The following is a 23,768-nucleotide window of genomic DNA, read 5'->3' on the forward strand; positions in this document are numbered from 1 at the left end:
AATCCTATGACTACTTTGGAAAATAATTTGTTGTCTCTCATAAGATTAAACATATGCTTATCATATAATTTAGCAATTCCACTCCTAGGAATTTATCCAAAAGAATTAAAACATATGTCCATAGACTTGTACATGAATGTTTATTCTGACACCAACTGGTATACTGTAATACAATTCTGATGCCAACCACCAAGAGTTAGCACAACACTCTAAAGGTTCAGATGCAGTCTCCAACACAATAGCCCTTACTTCAATTGTCAGCTGCACCTGTGAGTACCTAGCCCACCTGCACTTTTGATCAACAGGCTACAAATCAGAGGTTCCCACAACCTCTGCAGGGGTTTGAAAATTCAAGAGAGGAAGTCCTAGGACTCAGGAAAACTCTAATACTTATGATTATAATTTTATTACAAGGCATAAAAATTAGGGTCAGTCAAATGACTAGGTAGAATTTGGAAGGTTTTGCCACACAGAACTTCTATGTGCTCATACAGGGGAGTTAAGGCATTAAGTTAAGAAAAGGCAGCAGAACCCAAATGGAATCACTCAAGTCAAGGTTCCACATAACCAAACCAAAACCTAAGCTGTTCATTTGTAAGATCTGACCTTCCAAGAGTCAGCAGCTAGACAGCCAAATCCCATTAAGCCAAAAGAATATTTTGTTTACATCCCACAAGGAAAGTATTCTTAAAATGATCAATCCACTATTCATTCATTGTTCTTTCTTTCCTCTGCTTTTCTTGCCTATAAAATTTACCCACTGTCCAACTCATTGAAGTTTCTTTCTATTTTGCAGACTGGATGCTGCCTGATTCATGAATCACTAATAAAAACTTTGTTGATCTTTGAAATCACATTTGTTTTAATTCTACTCTTTGATATTTCCTGACACATTGATGTGTTCTCCAACCAGGAAGAGCTATAGAGTTTGCCTGTCTAGACTTCTTATCGGGTTTCATTACATAAGCACAATTGATTAGCCATATGATTGAACTAATCTCCATCCCTCCTCCCATCTTAGAGGTCAGATGGCTACAGGCCCTAACTCTCTAATCACATGATTGATCTTTCTGGGGACCAGCCCCATCCTAAATCATCTTATTTCCTTTGTACACATTCAGTGATCCAAGGGTCTCATGAATAACAACAACACTCTCATTACTCAGGAAACTACAGGGTCTTACAGTTTATCCACTAGGAACCAGGCACAAATGCCAAATTCTTTATTATCGAACAATGTTTATGGCAGATTCATTAATAATCATCTAAACCTTGGAATTTCACAAGACCCTAGCAATCTGGCAAGACTCTGACTCAAAATAAAAAAGTGCTGGGGATATAGCTCAATAATAAAGTGGGTTCAAAATTAATAAACATCTAGTATATCCAAGTAATCCCTTTGTTTAGTAATACTGCCTAAACTTTCTCTACATTTACGTATCAAACTATATTTTAAAAACTACATATGTAAAAATACTGATGGTGTTTAAATTGTTCTTATGGTTGTTTGGTAACATACTGAATAAGATAGGCTACACAGAAGTAAAACAGATAGACAGTTAAGGAAATGTATTGTTCTCCCCCACCTCCACCCAGAGAGAGAGAGAGAGACAGAGACAGAGACAGAGGGAGAGAGATTTTAAATGAACAGGTTATTCCGTGAAATTAACCTGTAAAAACATTCCATATGTTCCAGCCAACTTCTTGGTACAGAGGCAGTGGAAAAAGGGAGGTTGGACACACCTGAGTGAAGGCTCCAGACTCAAGTGCTGACCAGTAGTCTTAACACCTCCAATACTTGATTAGCATAGATTTGGACCAATAGCCTTGGTCCTTCTCCAATACCTGATTAACACAGATATTGATCAATATCTGCCCCTATACAAGACCCTAGAATGGTACACTTCATCAGTAACCCCTCTTAGGTCCCCTCTGACCCTGAAGGAGCCATTCTCTCTCCTTCTCATCTGAATAAATCCTACTCTTTTAGGCCCACTCTTCCTTGTCCATGGATTTCATTCTTTGAATCTGTGAGACAAGAACCCAGAAAGAAGTCACTGGCAGACAGCTGAAGTCTGTTGCAACAAACACTATGGCAGCAGAGGCTGAAAATCCTTATGTTTATCTTTGTTTTTTTATACCTAGCAATCAAGGCAATTATTTTAAATTATGGCTTTTACCACCAACCTTCTTTACCAGGTTTTCCTTAAATACTTGGGCCAGAAAACTTATCCAAAGAGCTTTTTGTTTGAACTTCCTTTCTGAAATTTTGGTTCTCTTATAATTCCTGTTTAATCTGTTTATGTCAACTAAACAGGAGCTCCATTAATTTGAGAGACTTTAAAATCTAACTTATGTAAGTTATGTAGAGATAAGCAAAGGAATGCAAGTCTCTCAACAAACACCTTCAGAATTTCATACGCCTACAATAAAAGAATTTTATCCAACTCTTGGGTCCCTACTGAACACCAGAGGAGATTAGTAATAAATTCCTTCCTATTTCAGTATATATGTCTGCATACATATATATATATATATATATATATATATATATATATATATATATATTAACACTACACTTTTTCCACATTGTCTAGTTTGAAATGAAAGAGAGAGAGAGAGACAGACAGACAGACAGACAAAGAGAGGAAAGGAGGAAGGGAGAAATCCGGCTACTCAACATCCTCCAGGTTGCTAAGAAAGTCATTAAGTCCCAGAGGAGCCTAAAGTAATCTTTCCCACCAAATCGCAGTCTCTTTCCATCACACTACATTCTCACTGATGTAAATGTCATTAAAAAAATTCATATATTGGTCTTTCCTTTAAAATCACGTGAAATTTCAATTTTTTCTTAAACTTCTGCATGCATTCTCTTCTATTTGATGCTTAATCTGTTTTTGAACTAATTATCTTAAGTAGTCCATATAAATGATCTTTTTGTATGCCTAATTCCTAGAATAAATTGGGTGAGTGCCAAGTATAAATACAAGGATTACAACTATAAACATTTGTAAACAGCTAATTACTTTTCTTCTTCAAGGAGAGAAAAAGACATTTTCCACTTATGAACAAGTTTCCACATAGTAACCTTGCTTTTATAACTTCATCCATGAGCTAAAAAAGTAAGGACAAAACTTACCAATCTGATGCAGGAGGGAAGATACAAAATATCATAAGGAGCTGCTTTCTTCCTAGCAGGCAAAAACTTTTTTCTTGACCTTTTTTCAGTGAGGTCATAGGACTGCCTAAGTGAGACAAACGTGGAAGATTCCACAGACACTGGGAGGCTGCAACATGAATGTGAAACCAGTTGTTGGTCTGAAATGCCAGTAGACTGGCAGACAGACAGACAAATGTTGCTTGAGACAATCAGATACCCCAAATCAGCTTCCCAACACTGCTTCCACAAGTCTAGAAAGTATTTGTATGCTACTTAAAACCAGAACCAGACTTGACCAAGACCCAGAAAAAGGTGGAGGAGCAGCTGAAAACAGTCAGCAAGGGTAAAAGTTCTAATTGCCGAATGAGATTCACGACGTGTTCCTAGAGCAGAGAAGGTGCATTGCATATACAGTCTCCTTGGTACCTGAGTCACTTGGGCATCCCCATGGAGTGTTCAAGTTCCACAGGAAAACTCAGAGACAAAAACATTTAAGAAGAGAGTTGATTTTCAAATAAGACTGTGAGAAAATTTTCAGGCTTTAAAAGTACAGTTATTTGAAAGAAAAATAAATTTCATGAGTATAAATGTTGCTAAGTTAATAGTACTTATGTTATTAAGTTAACAATTAACCTGGTCAGAGAATAAAACAATATTCTCACACAATTATTCACCTCTCATCTTCAAACATCTTGAAAATCCCTTTTTCTTGGTTTATTTCAGGATGAGAAATCCCACCTACTTAACCTCCTCTAGCCATGAAATGCTTCATTAAATGAAGTCAAGGCAAAATACTTGGTTTTGCTAACTTCCAGGGCCCACAACTCAAGTTTAAATCAGAAGGAAGGGACATTTACATTTTTATTGCCAGGCAAGCTACAGGTTTGTCAGATGTTTACTTAAGGAAAAAAGAGTCAGAGTTGAAATCTTCAGCCCCTATTTTATCTTAATTATGTGATGGAGATTTGGTCAGCGGCTTTCAATTGGTGGCAATTTTCTCTCTACTTGAAATCCTTACCAGACATTGTTTTGGCAATTTCTAAAGATATTTTTGATTGTCATAAAGAAGGGAGAAGGAGGAATGCTACTGGTATCACCCAAAAGGCAGAGCCCAGGGATGATGCTAAATATCCCATAACACAAAGGAAAGCTCCCACAATAAAGAATTATGTGGTCCCAAACAGTGTCACTGTTGAGAAACCATGGCTTAGATTCAAGAGCCAGACCACCTGGGTTCAGTTCAACTTGAGCAATTACCAGTTCTGAAGCTCTGGACAGCTTACCATATTATGCTTTTGTTTTGCCATCTATAAACTGGAGAAGATAAATTAGTATCTATACTTCAAAAGGTTGTTGTGACTATTAAGTGCTATGTAACTGTTTACTATGGTAATTTATTGAAAAATACACTATTTCGCCATTTTCTTGGATTGCTACATCCATACCAGTATTATTTAATTATGTTTCCTTTTATCTACATCTAAATTTTTTCTGCCATGTTTTCACTTCTAGGTGTGGAGGCATCATCAAAAGACTAAATCTTCAGTTCAGTACAACTAATCACTTCCTATCAGCCATTTATTTGGATCAAGGTGTTCGGTGTACAGAAGAGTTAACATAGTTGTCTGAAAGGAGGTCTGCCAAATATGTTCACCCTTGTTCTCAGGTTTTTGAGAACTCAGGGTTTAGCAGTTTTCCTATCAATTCCCCAAACTGATGAAGTGGCTAAGTCTGACCACACAAAAAAACATGGTTTATACCAAACATACACTTTTCTTTTGAATCTGGAATTTTGGTAAGTGCCAGGCAGAAGGTACTTACATGACTTGCTTCCAAATAAAAAAAATATATAAACTCTCAAATGAGTTTCTCTAGATGGCAACATTTTTTCATAAGATAAAGAACTACTGGAAGCTTTGAGCCTGTTTTCTTCCAAACTTAGTCCCAGAAGCTTTATCCCTTTGATCTAGTTCTATATCCTTTTACTGCAATAAATCTCAGCTATGACTATGACTATATATGCTCAGTGCTATGAACACTATGGCATTTCTCTCTTCCCCTTGCATTTTCTAGTTACTACTCTGGATCATTACCAGCAAAATCTTTCCACTTCTCATGAGATGCATTCTATCATCCCTCACTGAGTTCATTATTCTGTTATTCCCAGCCAAGTTACATTCTAATATCTGCTATATAATTAATTGTTAACTTTCTATGTTCTACCTTTTTCTCCCCAAAGTTAAATTTTGGGGAGAAATAGCAGGTTTAAAAAAAAATCATGTTTACAAATACAGTTTTTTTCAGTCTTTTTATGTTCCTTAACTAAAAAGAGACTACAATTCCTTTTTGTTTTGTTTCTCTCTCCCAATAATTTTTTTCAAACTATATCCCTTTTTATGTTAAAAGATTCTGTGGTTACTAAAGTTTGAAAAATGAGGCAAGCAACATTAAAGAGATTTCTCATAAAATTTCTTTGATATAATCATTTGAATTGTGTAGAAACATTATGGGGTTTTAGGTAGTTCTTACATAAAAGTATAAAACATTTTCCTTTTTTTTTTCTTTTTTTGGTGGGGGGCAGTCTGGAGGACTGAATCCAGTGTCTCTTGCATGCTACACAAGCACTCTACCAATGAGATGTATCCCCAGTCCTCAGGAATATCTTAAAGGGACTTATACTATCATTTTAAAAAATGTTATGTCAGTCCCTGGTGAGGTAGCAGTTATCATATCTGATGCATAAGCAGTCCATAAATATAACAACTCCACAAAAACTACAAATATTATGACCAACCAGGTATAAACACATTGCTGAGTACTAAAGCTAATATCTTTTAGAATAATAGAATTGTCTAAAATATTAGCCAAAAATATGAATTTGAAAATAACAATTATAAATTGTTAATAAATTACTAAGTATATTCTTGTCTGTGGGAAAATAACTTTATACTTTTATATGATAGGGCAGTATGAAGATTTTTTTAATGTTGTGATAGTAAGTTATTTGTTCCATAAAAGGAAAAATTAACTTTGGATGGCTTAAGTAACCAACCACTCAACAGGTGATCTATCATCTTGGAATCTTACTTGCTTAATTTCTAAAATAAAAATATAATACATATAGATATTAGAAATAAGACTATTGAGCAAGTTTTTAAAAACAAATCAAATTACTAAATAAATTCAACAAAAATGTTTGTTAATACTTTATTAGTATTTCCTAATGGACAGAACATAAGGCAAACCAAATAAATTTTTTCATCTTCTCTTTAGGTAATAAAAATAACTGACATTCTGATTGTTTCTTCTTTGATAAGAAGGAAAGTTTTGATAGAACAGTTAGGCACACAGTTGACACTTACTGTACAATGATATGCACAAGGTATCTTTTAACAATTGTAATCCTTAAATGTGCTCTTTATATTTTCCCTTGTAATACAGGAGCCATGCTCCTATGAGCAATATTTGTCAATTATAAAAGAATTTTACAAGGAGTGACAAAAAGACTTTTAAAACAAGTCCTTAAATAAGAGGATGCAGCAACAACGGAATGTAAGTTGTTGGGTTAAGAAGACAGTTTAAACTACATCTCAAAACATTAAAAATTCATTTATTTTACAATTACTCAAATACACATGCATAAAATGAAAATATTGCACAAAATTAAAATTTTTAGATGTGAAATTTATATTGTTCTTAATTTTTTAAAAAATTGGTACACTTTCTGGTAGCACTTAACTGTATGATTTTTTTTCAAACACCAGCTGCACAAACTTAAAATGAGCAAACTGAAATATTCAGGAAAGTTTTTAATGTTTCTTTTTTTAAAAAAAATTAAGGCTAGCCAAGTGCATCCATTGGTCAATGGCACAATTGTTTTCAGCAACTATTTAGAACACCCTAATTATAGGAAATGCTCATCTAAGTGCTATGTTTAAATCATACAATCAAATTTTTAGGTGAATAAACTATGATGGTTTCTAAGTAGTTTACATGTTACCTGAAAAATCAGAAAACCCAAACAAAGATTGATTAATTTTGAAGGTTCATTGCCTAAAGGCACCACTGACTTAAAAACACATTCAAAAATCAAATATCAGAGGACATAACGCCTTTTCATGTATATATCCATGTATGCAATAAATGCATTCAATGTAACTTTATTAAACATAGTACACTGTACTTGACTCATGAGTTAAATATTTTACACACAGCTTGACCAAGTCATTTAAAAAGTATCTCTAATTTTAGCATGACCACGGCTCTCTCTGATGTAAAACACAGATGTGCATAGAGAAGATGCACCACCGTTTATAGACTACCATTTGACATTTCTGCTTTTGAAATATAAACTCTTTTAAACAAAATTTACTTTAAAAACCCATTTACTCAAATAGTTTTTGGTATGATTGCAGTTAACTTGCAGGGCTCGGTTAGGAAAATTTGCTATCCTACATGACCTTTCTTTCCCTGGTTGATGGTCAGTGTTCCTCACATTATATGGAGACTTTTTTTTTTTTTCACATGTACACACTAGGCTCTTACATGAATTCTTCTGTATACACTTAATTTATTCATGTCAAAAATATACTTGAAATGGGCAGGGGTATGTATGAAAATCATTGCACTTATGGCCATGCTGATGCTTTCCACAGATAGGTTTCACATATCCCACTTTTACAACCTGGGGTGAGGGGAGGGGCTGGAACAGGGAGACAGACTAAGTAGAAGAAATAATTCTTCCATCACAGCCACTGAGCATCTTTTTACACTTGCAAGTTGCAATGAAAGGGATTTCATTTATGTAATTCTGAAGACATGCAACACATGCTGAGCATGTGTACACTGCAAGTACGCACACAGCATCATTAATAAATATGATTATTATAAAGCTTTGAAGGAAGGATTTATCCCATTAATAGGCTTCACTTTATAAGTAGGGTCTAAGTGAAAACAAGACACTAATATCTTGTTCCAATATTAAAGCTCCCAAATAACTGGGATACCAATGCTCTGTCCCTTTATCTTAAGCACCCGATCATTCTTTTAATCCTGGCTCAGTGGTCTGATAAGTAGCTTCACTATTTTAAGGTTTTAGTGTTAAAGATTTTTAAAACAAAAAAAGCTGACACATCCAAACCTTTAGTCAATGAAGTATTTAAAATTATGCAGAAATCCTGCACACAGGAGATATGAAGACTTTAGAGATGGACAAAACAAGAGTGAGGAAGCTAGGAAATGTAGAGGCTTCAAAACTGAAAAAAGTATTTGTTGGTATAAAATTATTTTAGGGACTTCAATGTATACACCAAGGGGTTTTGCCTACTAGCTTTATTTAGAATTTTACATTATGCGAAATATAAATAAAAGCATATTTTAAAAAATAGTAGAGTTCTGTTTTCATTATTTATTTTCATATATACACATAATAGAATTAGGAATTTGTATGTTTACATATGTCTAATACACTCATTAATCTTCTGATTTGCTATTTTTGTAGTTACCTAAGGCATGTCTAGATCACGCAATTTTAAAATTATCATATGGTAACTTTCAATAGAGTACTGTTTTCTTTTAATTTCCAAATTTTTAGAAGGACAGAATGTATTTGGCAGTTCCTCCAACAAATTATTCCCCTTCTGTATAATCAGTAATCTGTTAAAAACTAATAATTTTGAAACTTAAGTGAGAGCTACCACATGCTTCTTTTTCCACACAGAATGCCAAAAAAACTTAACAACTGAGAACCATAGAGCAAAACAAAGCCCTTAAAGCAAAAATGAATCAATTAAAAATTTGTTTTATACCAATGAATGATAAAATCCAACCAAATTCTATTTCTAGTTGGTTTCATTTTATACTGTTTTCTTTAATGTTACAAAACTGTAATTTGGGAATAAGGTTGTTTCATTCTGTAAGGGCATTCTGTCACTTTTCCCATATCTGAAACACATATTCTAAAGATCATTCACCTGGCAAGTCCACACTTACCTAAAATGATGACAAGGACCTACAAAATCATTACCAAAGCATACATTGCACAGTCTCCAACTATTAAAACAAATTAGTCAGTTTATTTGTGAACCACTGTTTTGTGCTTTCCTTAGCTCTCATATATACACTCTGGCACTTTGTCATTGCTGGAGAATGCTGATTAGTTTGAAACGGAAGAGACCAATGTCATTCTTGCATGAGATGAGGGCAGTATCCTCTCAAAGTTGCAAATTATGCACCAAATCATTTAAGACACAGAAATCTCTCGTGGTAGTGGCTGGATTACAGATGAGAATGAGAAGAACCAGAGTCTTACGGATGTATTAATATTCTATTTTGAGACACTAAAAGACTGGTGCAGACACAACAGTTTATGACTTAAGCCCCAGAAGATCTGTCCATACCATTAGTTCTGGACAAAATGAACACCAGCTTCATAGATTGGAGTGTCACCTTTTTTGTAAAGAAGGCGCTTGAGTAGTTTGAAGTTTCTGTTTATATTTCTGCATCTGCTTTGACCGTGAATGCAGTTTGTTGAAAAGTTCACGGAATTTATACTGTGGAAATAAGGTTTCTAAAAAGCCTTCCAAGAAGACATAAACCATTCTCCTATTTAGCTGGTTGTGCTGAAACATTTCAAAAACACGAAGAATGCCTTTCCGTGTTGTCTCAGCTCCAATAATGTGCTTCAGTTCATCTAAATCAAGAAGGGAAAAATACACAGAATTCATTGTTTAAATAAGGCAAACAAGGCTTAAGTTATGATCGTAAATGAAGTACGTAAAGCACACAATAGAGTAACTGATAAATAGCATGCATCCAGTTAATGCATTTCAGCTGTTTTATAACTGAGACTTAAAATTATGCATGTCTGCATGCATGCACTTACCATCCACTTATACAGTAGATACTGGGAAACAATATGGCACAGGGAGTGTAAGGATGCAAACTCAAAAGAGTGCAAATTATAGTCGCAATCCTGTCCTGTAATACCCATGTGATATCCTTTCTCTGTTTCCTCATTTATTAAGTGGGGATTTCTAATAGCCAATATCCTTATAAGCTGTCATCTGTAAATTCTATAACAGTACACAAACATTCTTACTATATCTAATGAGCAATCAGAAATGCTGTAAGTTAACAAACTAATCCAAGATTGTGAATAATGTTTTACCAGTACCCAAGGAAAAACCCCCACTAATCATGATCTCAAAAAAAAAAAAAAATACAACTGTAGCATAGGAATAGTGCCACAAAAATATTAAAAGTATAAAGATGTTTATTGTGAGATAATAAGGAAAGTGTGTCTTTATGGAAATGAAAACTAGTAGACTTTGCTACTTGGGCACAATTTTGATATATATCAAGAGATGAAGAATTAGACTTGGTGGAAAAAACATCAATGAACAAATGAATAGTAAGTGTAAAAACAACAATCATATTCAAGAAATGGGGGTAGAAAAGTCATGCTGAATTTTAGAATTCCTGTAAGAAAAAAGTAGAGAAGAGAATGGAAAAGTAAAGATGGTATGACAAGCAAGTTCGGAATTCACCCAATGAAATTATAGAGATAGTGGAGTACAGGAACAACATATATGATTATTCTAGAATTATTCATAATCAGAGCCCCAAGCATAAATATTATTTTTGTTCCTTGAGAAAGGAACCTGAAACTTCCAAAAGATCTGTACTTACCCAGGAGTATAATATAGTTTAAAGCAAATATGCTGCAAGTTTACTAAAAAGCAGGCAACGGATTATGTAAACACATAATCATATACTTTTCTTTCTTTTTCTTTTTTTAAAGAAGGAGAGAGAGAACTTTAATATTTATTTTTCAGTAATAGGCGGACACAGCATCTTTGTCTGTATGTGGTGCTGAGGATCGAACCCGGGCCGCACGCATGCCAGGCGAGCGCGCTACCACTTGAGCCATATCCCCAGCCCAATCATATACTTTTTTATCTACCTTCACTTAGATCTTCATACCAATGTCATCTCAGTGAGGCCTCCTCCCTTGGTCATTCTATCTACAAATGTAATGCACCTGACATTACTCATGCCCCTTCCCTGCATTACTTTTCTTCTTAGTATTTACCACTATTATACTATACTTAATTATTTGTTTTGGGGGTATCTTCCTAAGAGAATGTAAGCTTCAAGAAAGCAATGCTATATGCAAAGAACAGTGCCTGATATGATACACTTTCAATAAATATTTACTAAATAAGTGAATTAAGATTCCTTCCAGTTGTACAATTAAATCTGTCTGTAGCACAATCTGGTTATCATAAAAGTATATGAAATATCCTATACAGTTATATTGTGTGAACATATGAATATGCAACAAGTCCTACCATTAAGTACAACTATATGCACAAATATAAAATATGGAAAAATATTCTAAAAGTTACTGTTTGTTTTTCTAAAATGTTATTCCTTTGCTTTAACACCACCAAGTGCAATAGTATATGTAAGAATTTCTTAAGTTATGTGGCAAATTTCTAATTTAATTGACATAGGAGAAAGCATAAAGTTTTATAAGCACAGAAATTGGTACTGTATGATAGTAAAGAATTTATAAATATGTCTTGTCCATTTTCTACATCCATAATTAAAATACAGAGAAAAGTTATCTAGGCATTTTTAAAGATATTTATAAAAAAAATAAGGGACAAAACCTCCTGCTAGCCATACAAAACCAATTTTCATATTATACATACAGCCTCTCTCTTATAAGAAGACAAATGGAACACATTCTTCTAAGAGAGTCAGCCATATCCTAAGCAAGTAACTCAAATTAGAGTTACTATGTATCCCCTTTGGGATTAAAATTTAAATCACTGAAAATTAATAATAGACCAATCAGTTGTTTCTATGTGGAACAAACATTTTTTTCTTAAAAATCCCCATTTCATATTCTTTTATTAGGCCATTCATCCATCACATATTTAATGATTTAATAACCAAAATGTTTTAATGCAGCAGAGTGAAGTGGTTAAAAGCACACACTTTCAATTCACTCAAAGATGAGTCAGTCCTGTCACTTAGGAGTTAGAAATCTTTGGTAGATTATTTAGCCTCTCTGAGCACTGTTTCCATACATATAAAGCTATGATATTAATAGTGTTTTGTTTTACAGGACTGCTGGTTAATTAAGAATATATAAGAAATACCTAGCACAATTATATAGTAAACCATTAAGATAGTAGTTATTATAATAAAATGAAATAGCTAATCTAGCATGATAAATTCTAAAAATTCAGAACTACAAATTACATGCTCACTCACCTGGCATAATTGCAAATAATTTAGTTTTTCCTGCAATTCTTGTTCTCATTCGAATAGCTTTATCTCTGCATGGAACAGACTCTGCTAAAATGCCATTTGGCCAAAATGCATCTCTGTTAGAGAAGATTAAAAATCTCTGTAAATATTTTCATTTCTAATGACATAAGTTAATAAAATTATTTCAAATTTCTATAGAAAACATAAATGTGAATGGAAAGATAAAACATTTCTGAAAATTTATATAGTTATAATGATATTCAACAAAAAACAACTAAGTGCAAGATTTAATTTTAGGTGTAAGAGGATATACAAAGAATAATGGCAGATATATTCTGCCCTTCGGTAGCTCATAAACACAAAGACAACAAAATGGAATATACAAACATAACCAAACATTTAAACTCAAAAGTCAGAACCTCTGGTGAGACTGAAAATTGGTGCAACCACTATGGAAAACAGTACGGAGATTCCTTAGAAAACTTGAAACACTACTACCATTTGACCCAGTTATCCTACCGTAGGTTTATACCCAAAGGACTTAAAATCAGCATACTACAGTGACGCAGCCATATTAATGTTTATAGCAGCTCAACTCATAATAGCTAAACTATGGAACCAACCTAGTTGCCCTTTAACAGATGAATGGATAAAGAAATTGTGATATATATATATATAAATGGAATATTACTCGGCCTTAAAGAACAATGAAATTATAGCATCTACCAATAAATGGATGAAACTGGAGAATATCATTGTAAGTGAAATAAGCCAATCCCACAGAACCAAAGCCAAATGTTTTCTCTGATATGCAGATGCTAATTCACAATAAGGGGGCGGGGAGAAGAACAGAAGCATTCTAAATTAGATAGAGGTGAGTAAAGGGAGAAGAGGGGGTAAAGGGGTAGGAATAATAGTAGAATGAATCAGATATTATTACCCTATGTGCATATATATGACCTATGTAACTCTACATCATGTACAACCAAAAAAATTCGAAGTTATACTCCACTTATGTATGATGTGTCAAAATGCATTCTACCATCATGTATAAGTAATTAGAATTTAAAAATTTTGAAAAAAAAAAAAGTGAGCACCTGCTGACTGAACAATTCATCCCCAAACTTATGAGATCTTAAATTTGGATACCTTAAAGTTTAACAGCTATTCTCAGTTGGGCCACTCCATTCTCCTTATAACTAATTCAACATAAAACTACATCCCATGCCCACAACTTATAACTGGATTGAGTACAGTAGTCCGATCACACATACAATAACCCATTCACCTTGACTTTCACATTATATTTGATTCCCATTTCCTAATGTTTGGTCCAAAGGCAGGAACTAAGCGAGAGAAACTTGCTCTATCCAGAATTGATCTGAGAGAGAGAAACTCCCCAAAACAATCCCTGCATTAGAAATCCTGGGAGCTTTAAAAAATCTGAAATGTCCAGGCCTTCCACTTGGTTATCTAAGACAGCCAGCCCTTCAAGCATTGGTGCATGTTAAAGCTCTCTGGGTGTTTCCAACATACAGGCAAGGCTAGAAATCAATGCTACAGAGAAACATCATTTTTCTACCCTGAAACAAAATGAACATGCCAGGGCAGATATTCCAATTTCTGGTACAAAGGGGAGAAACTGTAAAAAAGCCAGATCTCTCATTTTCTATCATATGTGCCTTTGGGCACACTACTTCTCTTAATCTTTAATTTTCTCATCTTATCTCTCACTCCTCAATGATTGGCACAGGGGAGGAACCCCATATATTTTTGTATATGAACGCAGAAATTAATGTGTCAAAGCTATTTAATTTGTATTATCCTCAAAAGCTCAAATATGTAATTAAAAATTAGACCATGGCCAGAGAGAGATACTCTCTTAGGAAGTTTCACTTAAAATCAAGGTTAGTAAATACAACTAAAAAAAACCTAATCTCTAAAACTAGTATTTTATTATATTGCAATCTCTATACAAATATTGATTATCTTAAAGTTATAGTACTGTGATAAAATGTAGCCAATCATCTCATTTTTTTCTTTATATTCTTTCTATTCTCTTTTTAATAATACAAAGACGAATAGTTTCATGAAACAAATGTTTCTTACAATGCTTACAATTCTTTATGTTCACCAATGATGAGCAGAAACCAACTTTATGGCCCGGAAAGAAATAAAAGTAGTAAAAATTAGTGATAACAATGCTAAACTCTGTACTACCTGAAAGAAGTGACCGTGTCTTAAGATATACCTGAAACGTTTCACTGAGTCAGCTACTTGTTCAGGTGAGGTCATCCAATCAACATGGTCAACTATTTTTCTGAAAGCAAATAAATTTAAATGAATATACTTAAAATTTTAAAAGGTGAATAAAATAAATACAACTTTTATAAAGCATGCACACTAATCTGGGTATAAATATCTCTGAGAGCAACAGACTGTTTTAATTATCTTCTTAAAGGCCTAGAGAAGATATTCTGCCATGAAGGTTGAGAAATCTATTTCTAGAAGTGAAAGTTTAAAAGATAAGTAATAAATAAGATCAAGCTCCAAAGGTATGGGAGGGATGTACCTATTTATAGTATCACCATATGTAGCTCTAATAAGCTGCTGAAGTAAGTTTTTGATATTTCTTCGCAACCACTGATTTCTCTCTTTTAAGTCGAATACTTCATCCATGAGAAGCAGCATTACCCTAAGTGGAATATTGTCATCCACCTGACAAAATATGGGAAGAAACAGAAATAAATGTATCAGAGTTACATCCACTATGAATGGTTATTTTGCTGCTTTTACAAACTGGTACTATTTCAGTAAATTAGAGAACAAGTTACATGATAGCCCTCAAAATTTGATGTTTCATTCTAATTTAGGAAAAAAAATATTTTTTTAGCAGTAATTTTGCCAGAATAGAAAATTTTATAATGATGAGTAAATTCCAAGGCTGTAGGGGAGAAAAAAACCCCCACAAACTTCTAAAAGTATATCCATCAAAGGGGGGTTCATGATGGCATAACAAAAGATGATTTCTCTCTCATAACTTTTAATAGAGGTTGTACTAGTTTGATCAAGCAAATGCTAGACTCTTTGCTTACTTTATCATATTTCTCATAAGGATGAAATATTCTCAATATCACTGTTTTTAATAGTATAAAACAACACAGAATAAAGTGTTTGGCTTAGTGAGTAAGTTGCGAATAATTAGGTGTTTTAAGGAAAAAGAAGTTGAAATTCAATTCAACCTACATCTAAATTAACATTATAAAGCCACATTTCACTAGCCTAGTAGAATTTTCCTTTAGCTTTTAACAACAGAAAATTAGTACACTTTCATTATGAGTATTCAATCAATGAGATTACAAATTAAGAAGTGGAATGCTTTCATGTGCAAAATTATGCAGGAAGTAAAAAACAGGTAAAGATTTAGGATTACACAGAATTGTCAGTAATTTTGTAATTTTTTTCACCAATGAGATTTTCTTCCCAATTATTTTCTCATCAATGTTACAATTTAAATATAGAAAAAAGAATATCTCATTATCATGTTGTAAACATTTTCTTAGTGTACTTTTCATTCCACAAAAGAAGATTATTATAACTTTAAAATAGCTTAAACAAACCAGAAGGGAAAGGGAGACTCATTTCATTACCAAGGCAGAATAAATACTGCTCCATTTTCTAATAAAGCATATTCACATAGGTTTGGTGCCATACAACAATTCTAATAAGTAAGTAAACTGTAAACACCACAAACAAAAAGTTATGATGTTATGGATATTATACAAGCAAAACTTGTAATAAAACATCATAATCTTGAAAAGGCAACAATTTAAGGCAGTTTATTATAAATAAATTTAATTGGAAATTTAAAGGAGATTGTTATTACTTCAAAATAAATCTGCCTAATAGAACAGAATACAGAGCCTAAAAACAAAATTCAAATAAATATAAATAATCTGATTTATGATAAGACAGAAACACAATATAGGGAAGAACAGGTCTTTTCAGTAAAAGATGTTTGGATCAACAGGACCTCTACCTCATTCCATATGTAAAAGTTAATCCCAGATGAACTGCAAATCTAAATGATAGCACAGTAAAACAAAAAGCATTTTAAAGAAAATCACAGGATATTTCATGACTGTGCAGTAGGCACAGAGCAGATTATAAAATGCATTCTAGTAAAAAGAAAAAGAGAGCTATGCAATAGACATGGGGAAAAGATCTGGATACCCACATAAGACAGTGCACCAAGTAGTTGATAAACATGAAAAAAGGTTCAACATTTCAGTCATCAGACAAATGTAAATCCACATGAAAAACAACAATTAGAATGGCTAAAATTAAACACAAAATACTGAATATTGAGCAGGATGTATACCTTTTAGCCCAGAAATTTCATTCCTAGGTGTAGACCTAACAGAAATGAGTGCTAGCTATTTTTTTTAATCCTAAAACACGTACTAGAATGTTCACAGGAGTTTTATGCATATTGAACAAATTGTTTCAATTTACAGAGAAATACTACAAAGCCACAAGAACAAAGAAACTACAATCATACAAAACAAAATGGAAGAACATTGCAATGTTAAGCAAAGAAGCCAGACTTAAAGGAGCACCTACATTACAGTTTTTCTTACATAAAGCATAAAGGCATGGTAAAGTTAGGGGTTGAAATTATCCTCGGTGAAGACAAGAGAGTTTAAGGGCCAATCTGGAGTACTGGAAATTTTTTATTATTTCAATTACAGTGAAGATTACATGGACATGTATAGTTTTTAAAAATTCACCAAGATTAACACAATATGTGTATATGAATGATACATATTTATCAAAAAGTTAAGATCTGCCAAGTATAGTGTGAATTCCAACTATTATATTTATTACCAAGAATAAAATTAACTCACATTATCATCAAGTTGAGCTGAGACTCGACAATGTTCAGGATCTGAATCAGTCTTTGTAATTAAAGGAGGCACCTAATATTTAAAAAAAAAAAAAGAAGAAAAAGTAAACACAACAAAGTAGGCACTGAAAGAACACAACATAATAACAAAACAAAACAAATACCACCATTTGATTTGATTTTTGGTACAATATATAAGCATTTAAAAAATTTAGAATGGGAGACCTATATAAAAGAATGTTTATTTCATTACCCAAGGTTTTTTTCTTTAAAAATGAATTGACTTTTGAATTTGGAAGGAGAAATTACTTAGTCAAACATCCACACTTTGTAGAAGAATTTAAAACTACTAGAGGTTAAGTGAATGGAAAACTAAACAGGCGCATAGCCAGAGAACAGAACTCTAATCTTCTTATACCATAAAAAGCTCTTGATAATATGTTAATAGGTTTAAGGAATTAACTCATTGTTACATAAGTTAAGAGGACAGAAAACAGAAAGAACCATATTAGTTGAAAATCATTTGTCAGCATCAAAGGAACATTACAATCACCTATTTTAACCCCTTGAAGTTCTGGTAATGACCAAAAAAACCTAGAAAAGTTCAATGATTTTAGCACAAAGTCACAAATATTATGGCATCAGAAATAGTACTGTTACTCATTTCAGTGTTGGTATATTTTCCATCACTAGAAATAAAACTGGAGCATTATGAGAAGCATAAGAATTGATAGAAAAGTAAGATTTACCCACACTATTTTAGAAATTGTCTTTTATATCAAAGAATATATACTTACGTATATTTGCCCTTCATTCAAACCTGACCAATCTTAAAGAGTATATCAAAATTATTTTAAAAATATAAATTAAAAATGCACCAAACTACTTGGTCCAGTAGCTTGATCTGCTAACGTAATGAAAACACTTCCTGGGAAACTTCGGTGCCATTAGGAAGAACATACACAGTATTGCACAGACCCATAAGCTGACATGGATAAAGACTTTTCCTCCCTTAGATCTGGTCATCTCTCCAACATATGAATCAGGAGAAATTATAACTTTTGTGTTTCCTGAGAGAATACTAGTGTAGCTTATTTGTGAATAACATTTACTTGTTTGCTACAGGATTTATAGTATTATAGATTTGCATAATGAAATAAAATAATTTAAAAAGCAACTTTACTAATTTTACATATTGTTTTAAATGGGTTTTAGAAGTCTATGAGAGCAAAGACTGATGAGTGACTGGATTTTTCAGCCTCCATTTCTGATTAAAAAAAAACTTCCTTTCTTGCTTTTCATTTACAAGACTATACATCTAAAGTACTTCGGAAAGAAAATAAGGTAAATCTATGCAAGGAATTCAATACATCTTACTTGACTTAAAAATAGTTTGTTTTATACATTACTGAGAGTATCTTCTTACCTTGAAAAATGACTGCTTTATGTCTTGACCTAATCTTTCTGACATTTTGCCCATGTTGTCTGACATTTTAGTCATTCCTTCTGCCAAACTATCAGGAAGGGATTTAACTGCATTTGAAACATTCCTCATAGAATTTCGAAGTGGATTTACAAAAGTGTCCATCTAAAGGGAAAAAGGTATTGTACCATGACATCATTGTATCAGACATGTTATTCAACCCAGAAGTCCAGAAAAATGCAGAAATGTAATACATTAAATATACAATCATTTTCAGTCTGTACTATATCATTGCATCTTAAAGATATGTTGTCTTCTGTGTGTCTTAAAAATGTATTTTTACATTCACACTTATGATTTAAAAATTTGACTAATGTGGTTACAAAATAAATATAAGCTTTCACTGCCTTCTTATTAAAGAAATTCTGAATAAAACAGTTTTACAAAACAAATTGAAGTTACTTGAGTTAGCCATTATATACTTTTTAAAAATATATATACATTTTTAGTTGTAGACAAACACAATACCTGTATTTTATTTGTTTTTTTAATGTGGTGCTGAGGATCAGTACCCAGTGACTCACACATGTATGGCAAACACTCTACCAACTGAGCTACAAATCCAGCCCCAGCCATTATATATTTTAATCGAAATACAAATCAAACAATCAGATATTTTGGGCATATACTTAAAAGAAAGCAAGCTAGTAAAATGAATAATTGGAAAGCTGAAGAAACTATTTAGATTTCTTTTTTAAAAATAATTTTTAGGATACATAATATGTTCAGTTAGACTTTATCAAGAAAATTTGAAGCCCATTAAAAAGAAATAGAGAAGTTACAAATTAGAAAGGTAAATAATACCTTTTAAAGATAAAATATAAAAATTATATACAGAAGAAAATATAAACAGAGAGATATAAAAAGAAATAAAACTCTCCAGAGAAACAGGAAACAAAACCTGATATTCTAACTGTACAAATGTCAAATACTTTTAATTAAGTAAAGGAAAGACATCTAAAGAAACCAAAAAAAGTATAAAAGGGGTCTCTGAGAGATTTTTAACAAAGAAAAAGAAAAACACAAACCCAGTTGTACAAAACTGAAGAATATATTTTAGAAAGCACTGAGTCTCATAAAAGCTGTCAAGGAAAATAAATAATGTCTCATGAAAGAAAGAAGAAAACAAAATAATAGTAACAAAAATGAACCTTATTGCTTAAGGAATATAACAATGTTAATAGATGATAGCAAGGAGACAAAACTTCTTCACTCTAATTATGTTTCCATGGCTTCAATTAAAACAAAATCTTTGAAAAGGTGAAATAACTAGAACAATAACAAAACAAATTCAAGATAACTGTAAAAGGATTGGAAGCTCTGGTTACTCTATGGCTTAAACTGAGTCAATAATACTAATAATACTACAATAATACTACTATGCTTCATGGAAAAACCAATTTAGGAAGGACACTGTCAGAATATACCCCAGAGTAGAACCAAAGGACAGAAATCAGGATGAAGGAGGATTTTCAAAAATCCTATCACTGGTAAAGAGAAATAGAAGGATTAAAAAGATGAAACTAATTTTTGCCTTTCTAATTCTATATACTACATATTTTTGGTTCACCAGAACAGTCTGTCCAAATCAATCAGGACATTATTTCCAAAACTACTTTTTAAAAACTGCAATTAATATTGTAAATCACACATGAAGATTCTAAAGAATGAGGCCTGGGGAGGGGAGGGAGGGAGGGAGGGACGGGAGGGAGGGAGGGAGGGAGGGAAGGAAGGAAGGAAGGAAGGAAGGAAGGAAGGAAGGAAGGAAGGAAGGAAGGACTGTCAACAACTAAAAAAATAAAATAAAAATGTATAGCTTGAGGGAAAATTGCCACTTCTCTAGGTTATAATGTTCACAGAAGACGATTTTATTAGAAGCAAAAAAAAAAAAAAAGGCATGCATTTCACTTTAACCCACCACCTAAGTTAAAAATTGTTTGAACACATTCAAACATATTTTAGAATTTTAAAATTCTCATATTTCACAGCAGAGATGTTAAGTGCAGCAAATACAACTTAACAAGTTGGTTAAAGGAACACAATCTCATAAGGTATCTATGCCTGGGTAACCTATCACTGAACACTTTTTTAAAGTGAGAGGAAACCTTATAGCCATGAATCAAGAAATAATTTTTTAAAAAGCTACCGATGCACCATTCCAGACCCATGCAATCAATTTCTTTCTCTATATATGTAACTCAATTTTTTGTGAGTACAGTCTAAGCACCTGTATTAGAAGGGGACTGAGGTGAGCAAAGGTATGGAAAAATCTCCACAGGTGACTAATGCCTAACTCTGAAGGAAACAGAATTTTATAAGCATAAAGGCAGAGTCCATCAATGTTCTAATACTTTCAGAAACATAGGATGCGTCTTAAAATAGATGTTTGGTAAGAAAGATATAAACTTTCAAATTATCAGATACAAATGTAAATTATGGATTGCCAGCATAAGTGTATGTTTAGCCTGATACAGATACTATCTATCTCAATTACAGACTCAATTGAGTTCTTTGTAAGGACATACAAAGAAATTTTAACTTAAATTTAGATCTCTACATATAGCTTACAATGCCTTCACATCATGATACAAAACTAGATAGATATTGTGTGCACAGAAAAAGGATGCTTGTCAGGTACTCTTCCTAGGAATTATTTCACACATTATACTAAATTAGGATAAATTGTATGATCACTGAGTTATAAGGTATTATTTCCTAAGCTACAAATAAGCACTCATAAAATGTATGTACAGTATTTTAATTAATTACTATGCTATTTAATTTCCACTGAAATTAAGGGAAAAACATTATAATTAGCCAAAAAGAAAACACAAAACTAAAACCCCCAAATTCTTTTTTTTTAAGAGAGAATGAGAGAGAGGAGAGAGAGAGAGAGAGAGAGAGAGAGAGAGAGAGAGAGAGAGAGAGAGAGAATTTTTTTTAATATTTATTTTTTAGTTCTCAGCGGACACAACATCTTTGTTGGTATGTGGTGCTGAGGATCGATGTATGTACAGTATTTTAATTAATTACTATGTTATTTAATTTCCACTGAAATTAAGGGGAAAACATTATAATTAGCCAAAAAGAAAACACAAATCTAAAACCCCCAAATTCTTTTTTTTTAAAGAGAGAGAGAGAGAGAGGAGAGAGAGAGAGAGAGAGAGAGAGAGGGAGAGGGAGAGAGAGAGAGAGAGAGAGAGAGAGAGAGAGAGAGAGAGACAGAGAGAGACAATTTTTTTTAATATTTATTTTTTAGTTCTCAGCGGACACAACATCTTTGTTGGTATGTGGTGCTGAGGATAGAACCCCGGCCGCACGCATGCCAGGTGAGTGCCGCTACCGCCGCTACCACTTGAGCCACATCCCCAGCCCCACCCCCAAATTCTTGATATGCATAAAAAGTATTCTGAAAAATTAAAAGAGGTCAAGATGACACTGGTGATTATTAATATATGATTTATGAAAACATATATTTTTGTGGATTACCAGAAATGATTCAGAAAGATCTTTAGATTCCATTCATGATCTTGTTAAAAAGTGGTATATAACTGTTTATCCATATGTAAGTGCTACTGCTGGTTGTTAAAAAACAAAAAAGTGTGCACTGAATATAATATTTCTTTTATCTTAAAGAGCTATTATCAATTCAGTAGAATATCTTAAAAATGATGAATAATAAGATACTATTGTGTCTATTACAATGTCCAGCACATAATTAACCTCTGAATAGATGTCTGTTCTTACTAGTAACAGCAGCAATAATAGTGTTAATAGCAGCACTTAGAATGCTGGGTGAAGGGTATGCAGGAATTCTTTGTATCATTTTTGTAACTTTTTATAGACACAGAAGAGTGGAATGCATTTCTATTGGTAATAAAGTACTTAAATTTGTATTGTTTTGTTTTTTGTTTTTTTTTTTTCTGGTCGGGGTTTTAGGGATTGAACTAGGGGTACTCGACCACTGAGCCACATCCCCAGCCCTATTTTGTATTTTATTTAGAGAAAGGATCTCACTAAACTGCTTAGAGCCTCACTTTTGCTGAGGATGCCTCAGCCTCCCAGTTTAAAATGTAATCACTTAGATCATGAAATACAGAAATAAGCACCATTAATATTTTTTACCACTGTAAGGTCTATACCCTGGAATTTAATGTTTCCATCCATTAGGATGTTAAAAATCAACCATCCTAGACTAACTATATAAACTTCTACTTAACAATTATTAACTTTTATTTATTTTGCCAATTAATTTTTTATTTTTTTTAAAAAAGCCTAGTCTTTTAAGGAGGGAAGGGGAGTGGAACATTCTGAAATGATCTCAGTAGTTTAATAAAATATAGAAGATAAATAGGCCAAGTTTTAGAACAATTTTCAAGTTTAGAACATATACAAATCCAAATTCATTTTCTTTTATCAAGAATAAAGTACAAAAGTAGACTTAAAAATAAACGATGCAACGATTTGCTTACCTTTCGAGCAAAGTCCCCTTTTCCTTTACTATAGGCTTTGTTCTCAAGGAAATCATACACACAGTGAGCCAAAGCTGGAGATGCTTTCATCATTTCAGGAGTTAACAGTAACTAACAAAAAGGGAAAGTGTAGCTTAAATTGATAAGATAATGGAAATTAACTATTGTTTATAATTTCATAAAAAGAATGTAGAGACTTTAATTTTACATTTAAAAAAATTACTCAGTTAAAATGAAGTCACTAATAACTCTATTACAATTAAGTATAATGTATCATCTTCCCACCTGCTATTTTAACTTTTAGTGCATGAAATGTGAAAGTTGTACAAATATATTTACTATTCTATTTTCTGGTCTTACAGTTTATACTAAGAAGATACACAGTAGAAAGTTACATTATTCACATAATTGTGCTAAGAGTTAACCCTCAATAGAAACATATTTTTATGAAACAAATAGTCCAAA

General features: G+C 32.7%; 1 protein-coding gene across 3 annotated transcripts in view; it reads right to left on the reverse strand.

Annotated features, from left to right (window-relative positions):
* Positions 1-6,353: 6,353 nt before the first annotated feature.
* The window catches only part of Snx13 (sorting nexin 13), a 146,223-nt gene continuing 128,808 nt past the window's right edge, over positions 6,354-23,768 (reverse strand). For all 3 annotated transcript variants that reach the window (XM_026408873.2, XM_026408866.2, XM_077795980.1), the window contains 7 exons: positions 23,304-23,414; positions 18,775-18,936; positions 17,350-17,421; positions 15,015-15,160; positions 14,694-14,762; positions 12,446-12,558; positions 6,354-9,851 (listed from right to left, as the gene is read on the reverse strand). In XM_026408873.2, coding sequence (XP_026264658.2) covers positions 9,604-9,851; positions 12,446-12,558; positions 14,694-14,762; positions 15,015-15,160; positions 17,350-17,421; positions 18,775-18,936; positions 23,304-23,414 — 921 coding nt within the window. In that variant the 3' untranslated portion in view covers positions 6,354-9,603. The remainder of the gene's footprint in view (positions 9,852-12,445; positions 12,559-14,693; positions 14,763-15,014; positions 15,161-17,349; positions 17,422-18,774; positions 18,937-23,303; positions 23,415-23,768) is intronic.

This window comes from Urocitellus parryii, chromosome 3 (assembly GCF_045843805.1).
Source record: "Urocitellus parryii isolate mUroPar1 chromosome 3, mUroPar1.hap1, whole genome shotgun sequence".
In the NCBI taxonomy this organism is placed as follows: domain Eukaryota; kingdom Metazoa; phylum Chordata; class Mammalia; order Rodentia; family Sciuridae; genus Urocitellus; species Urocitellus parryii.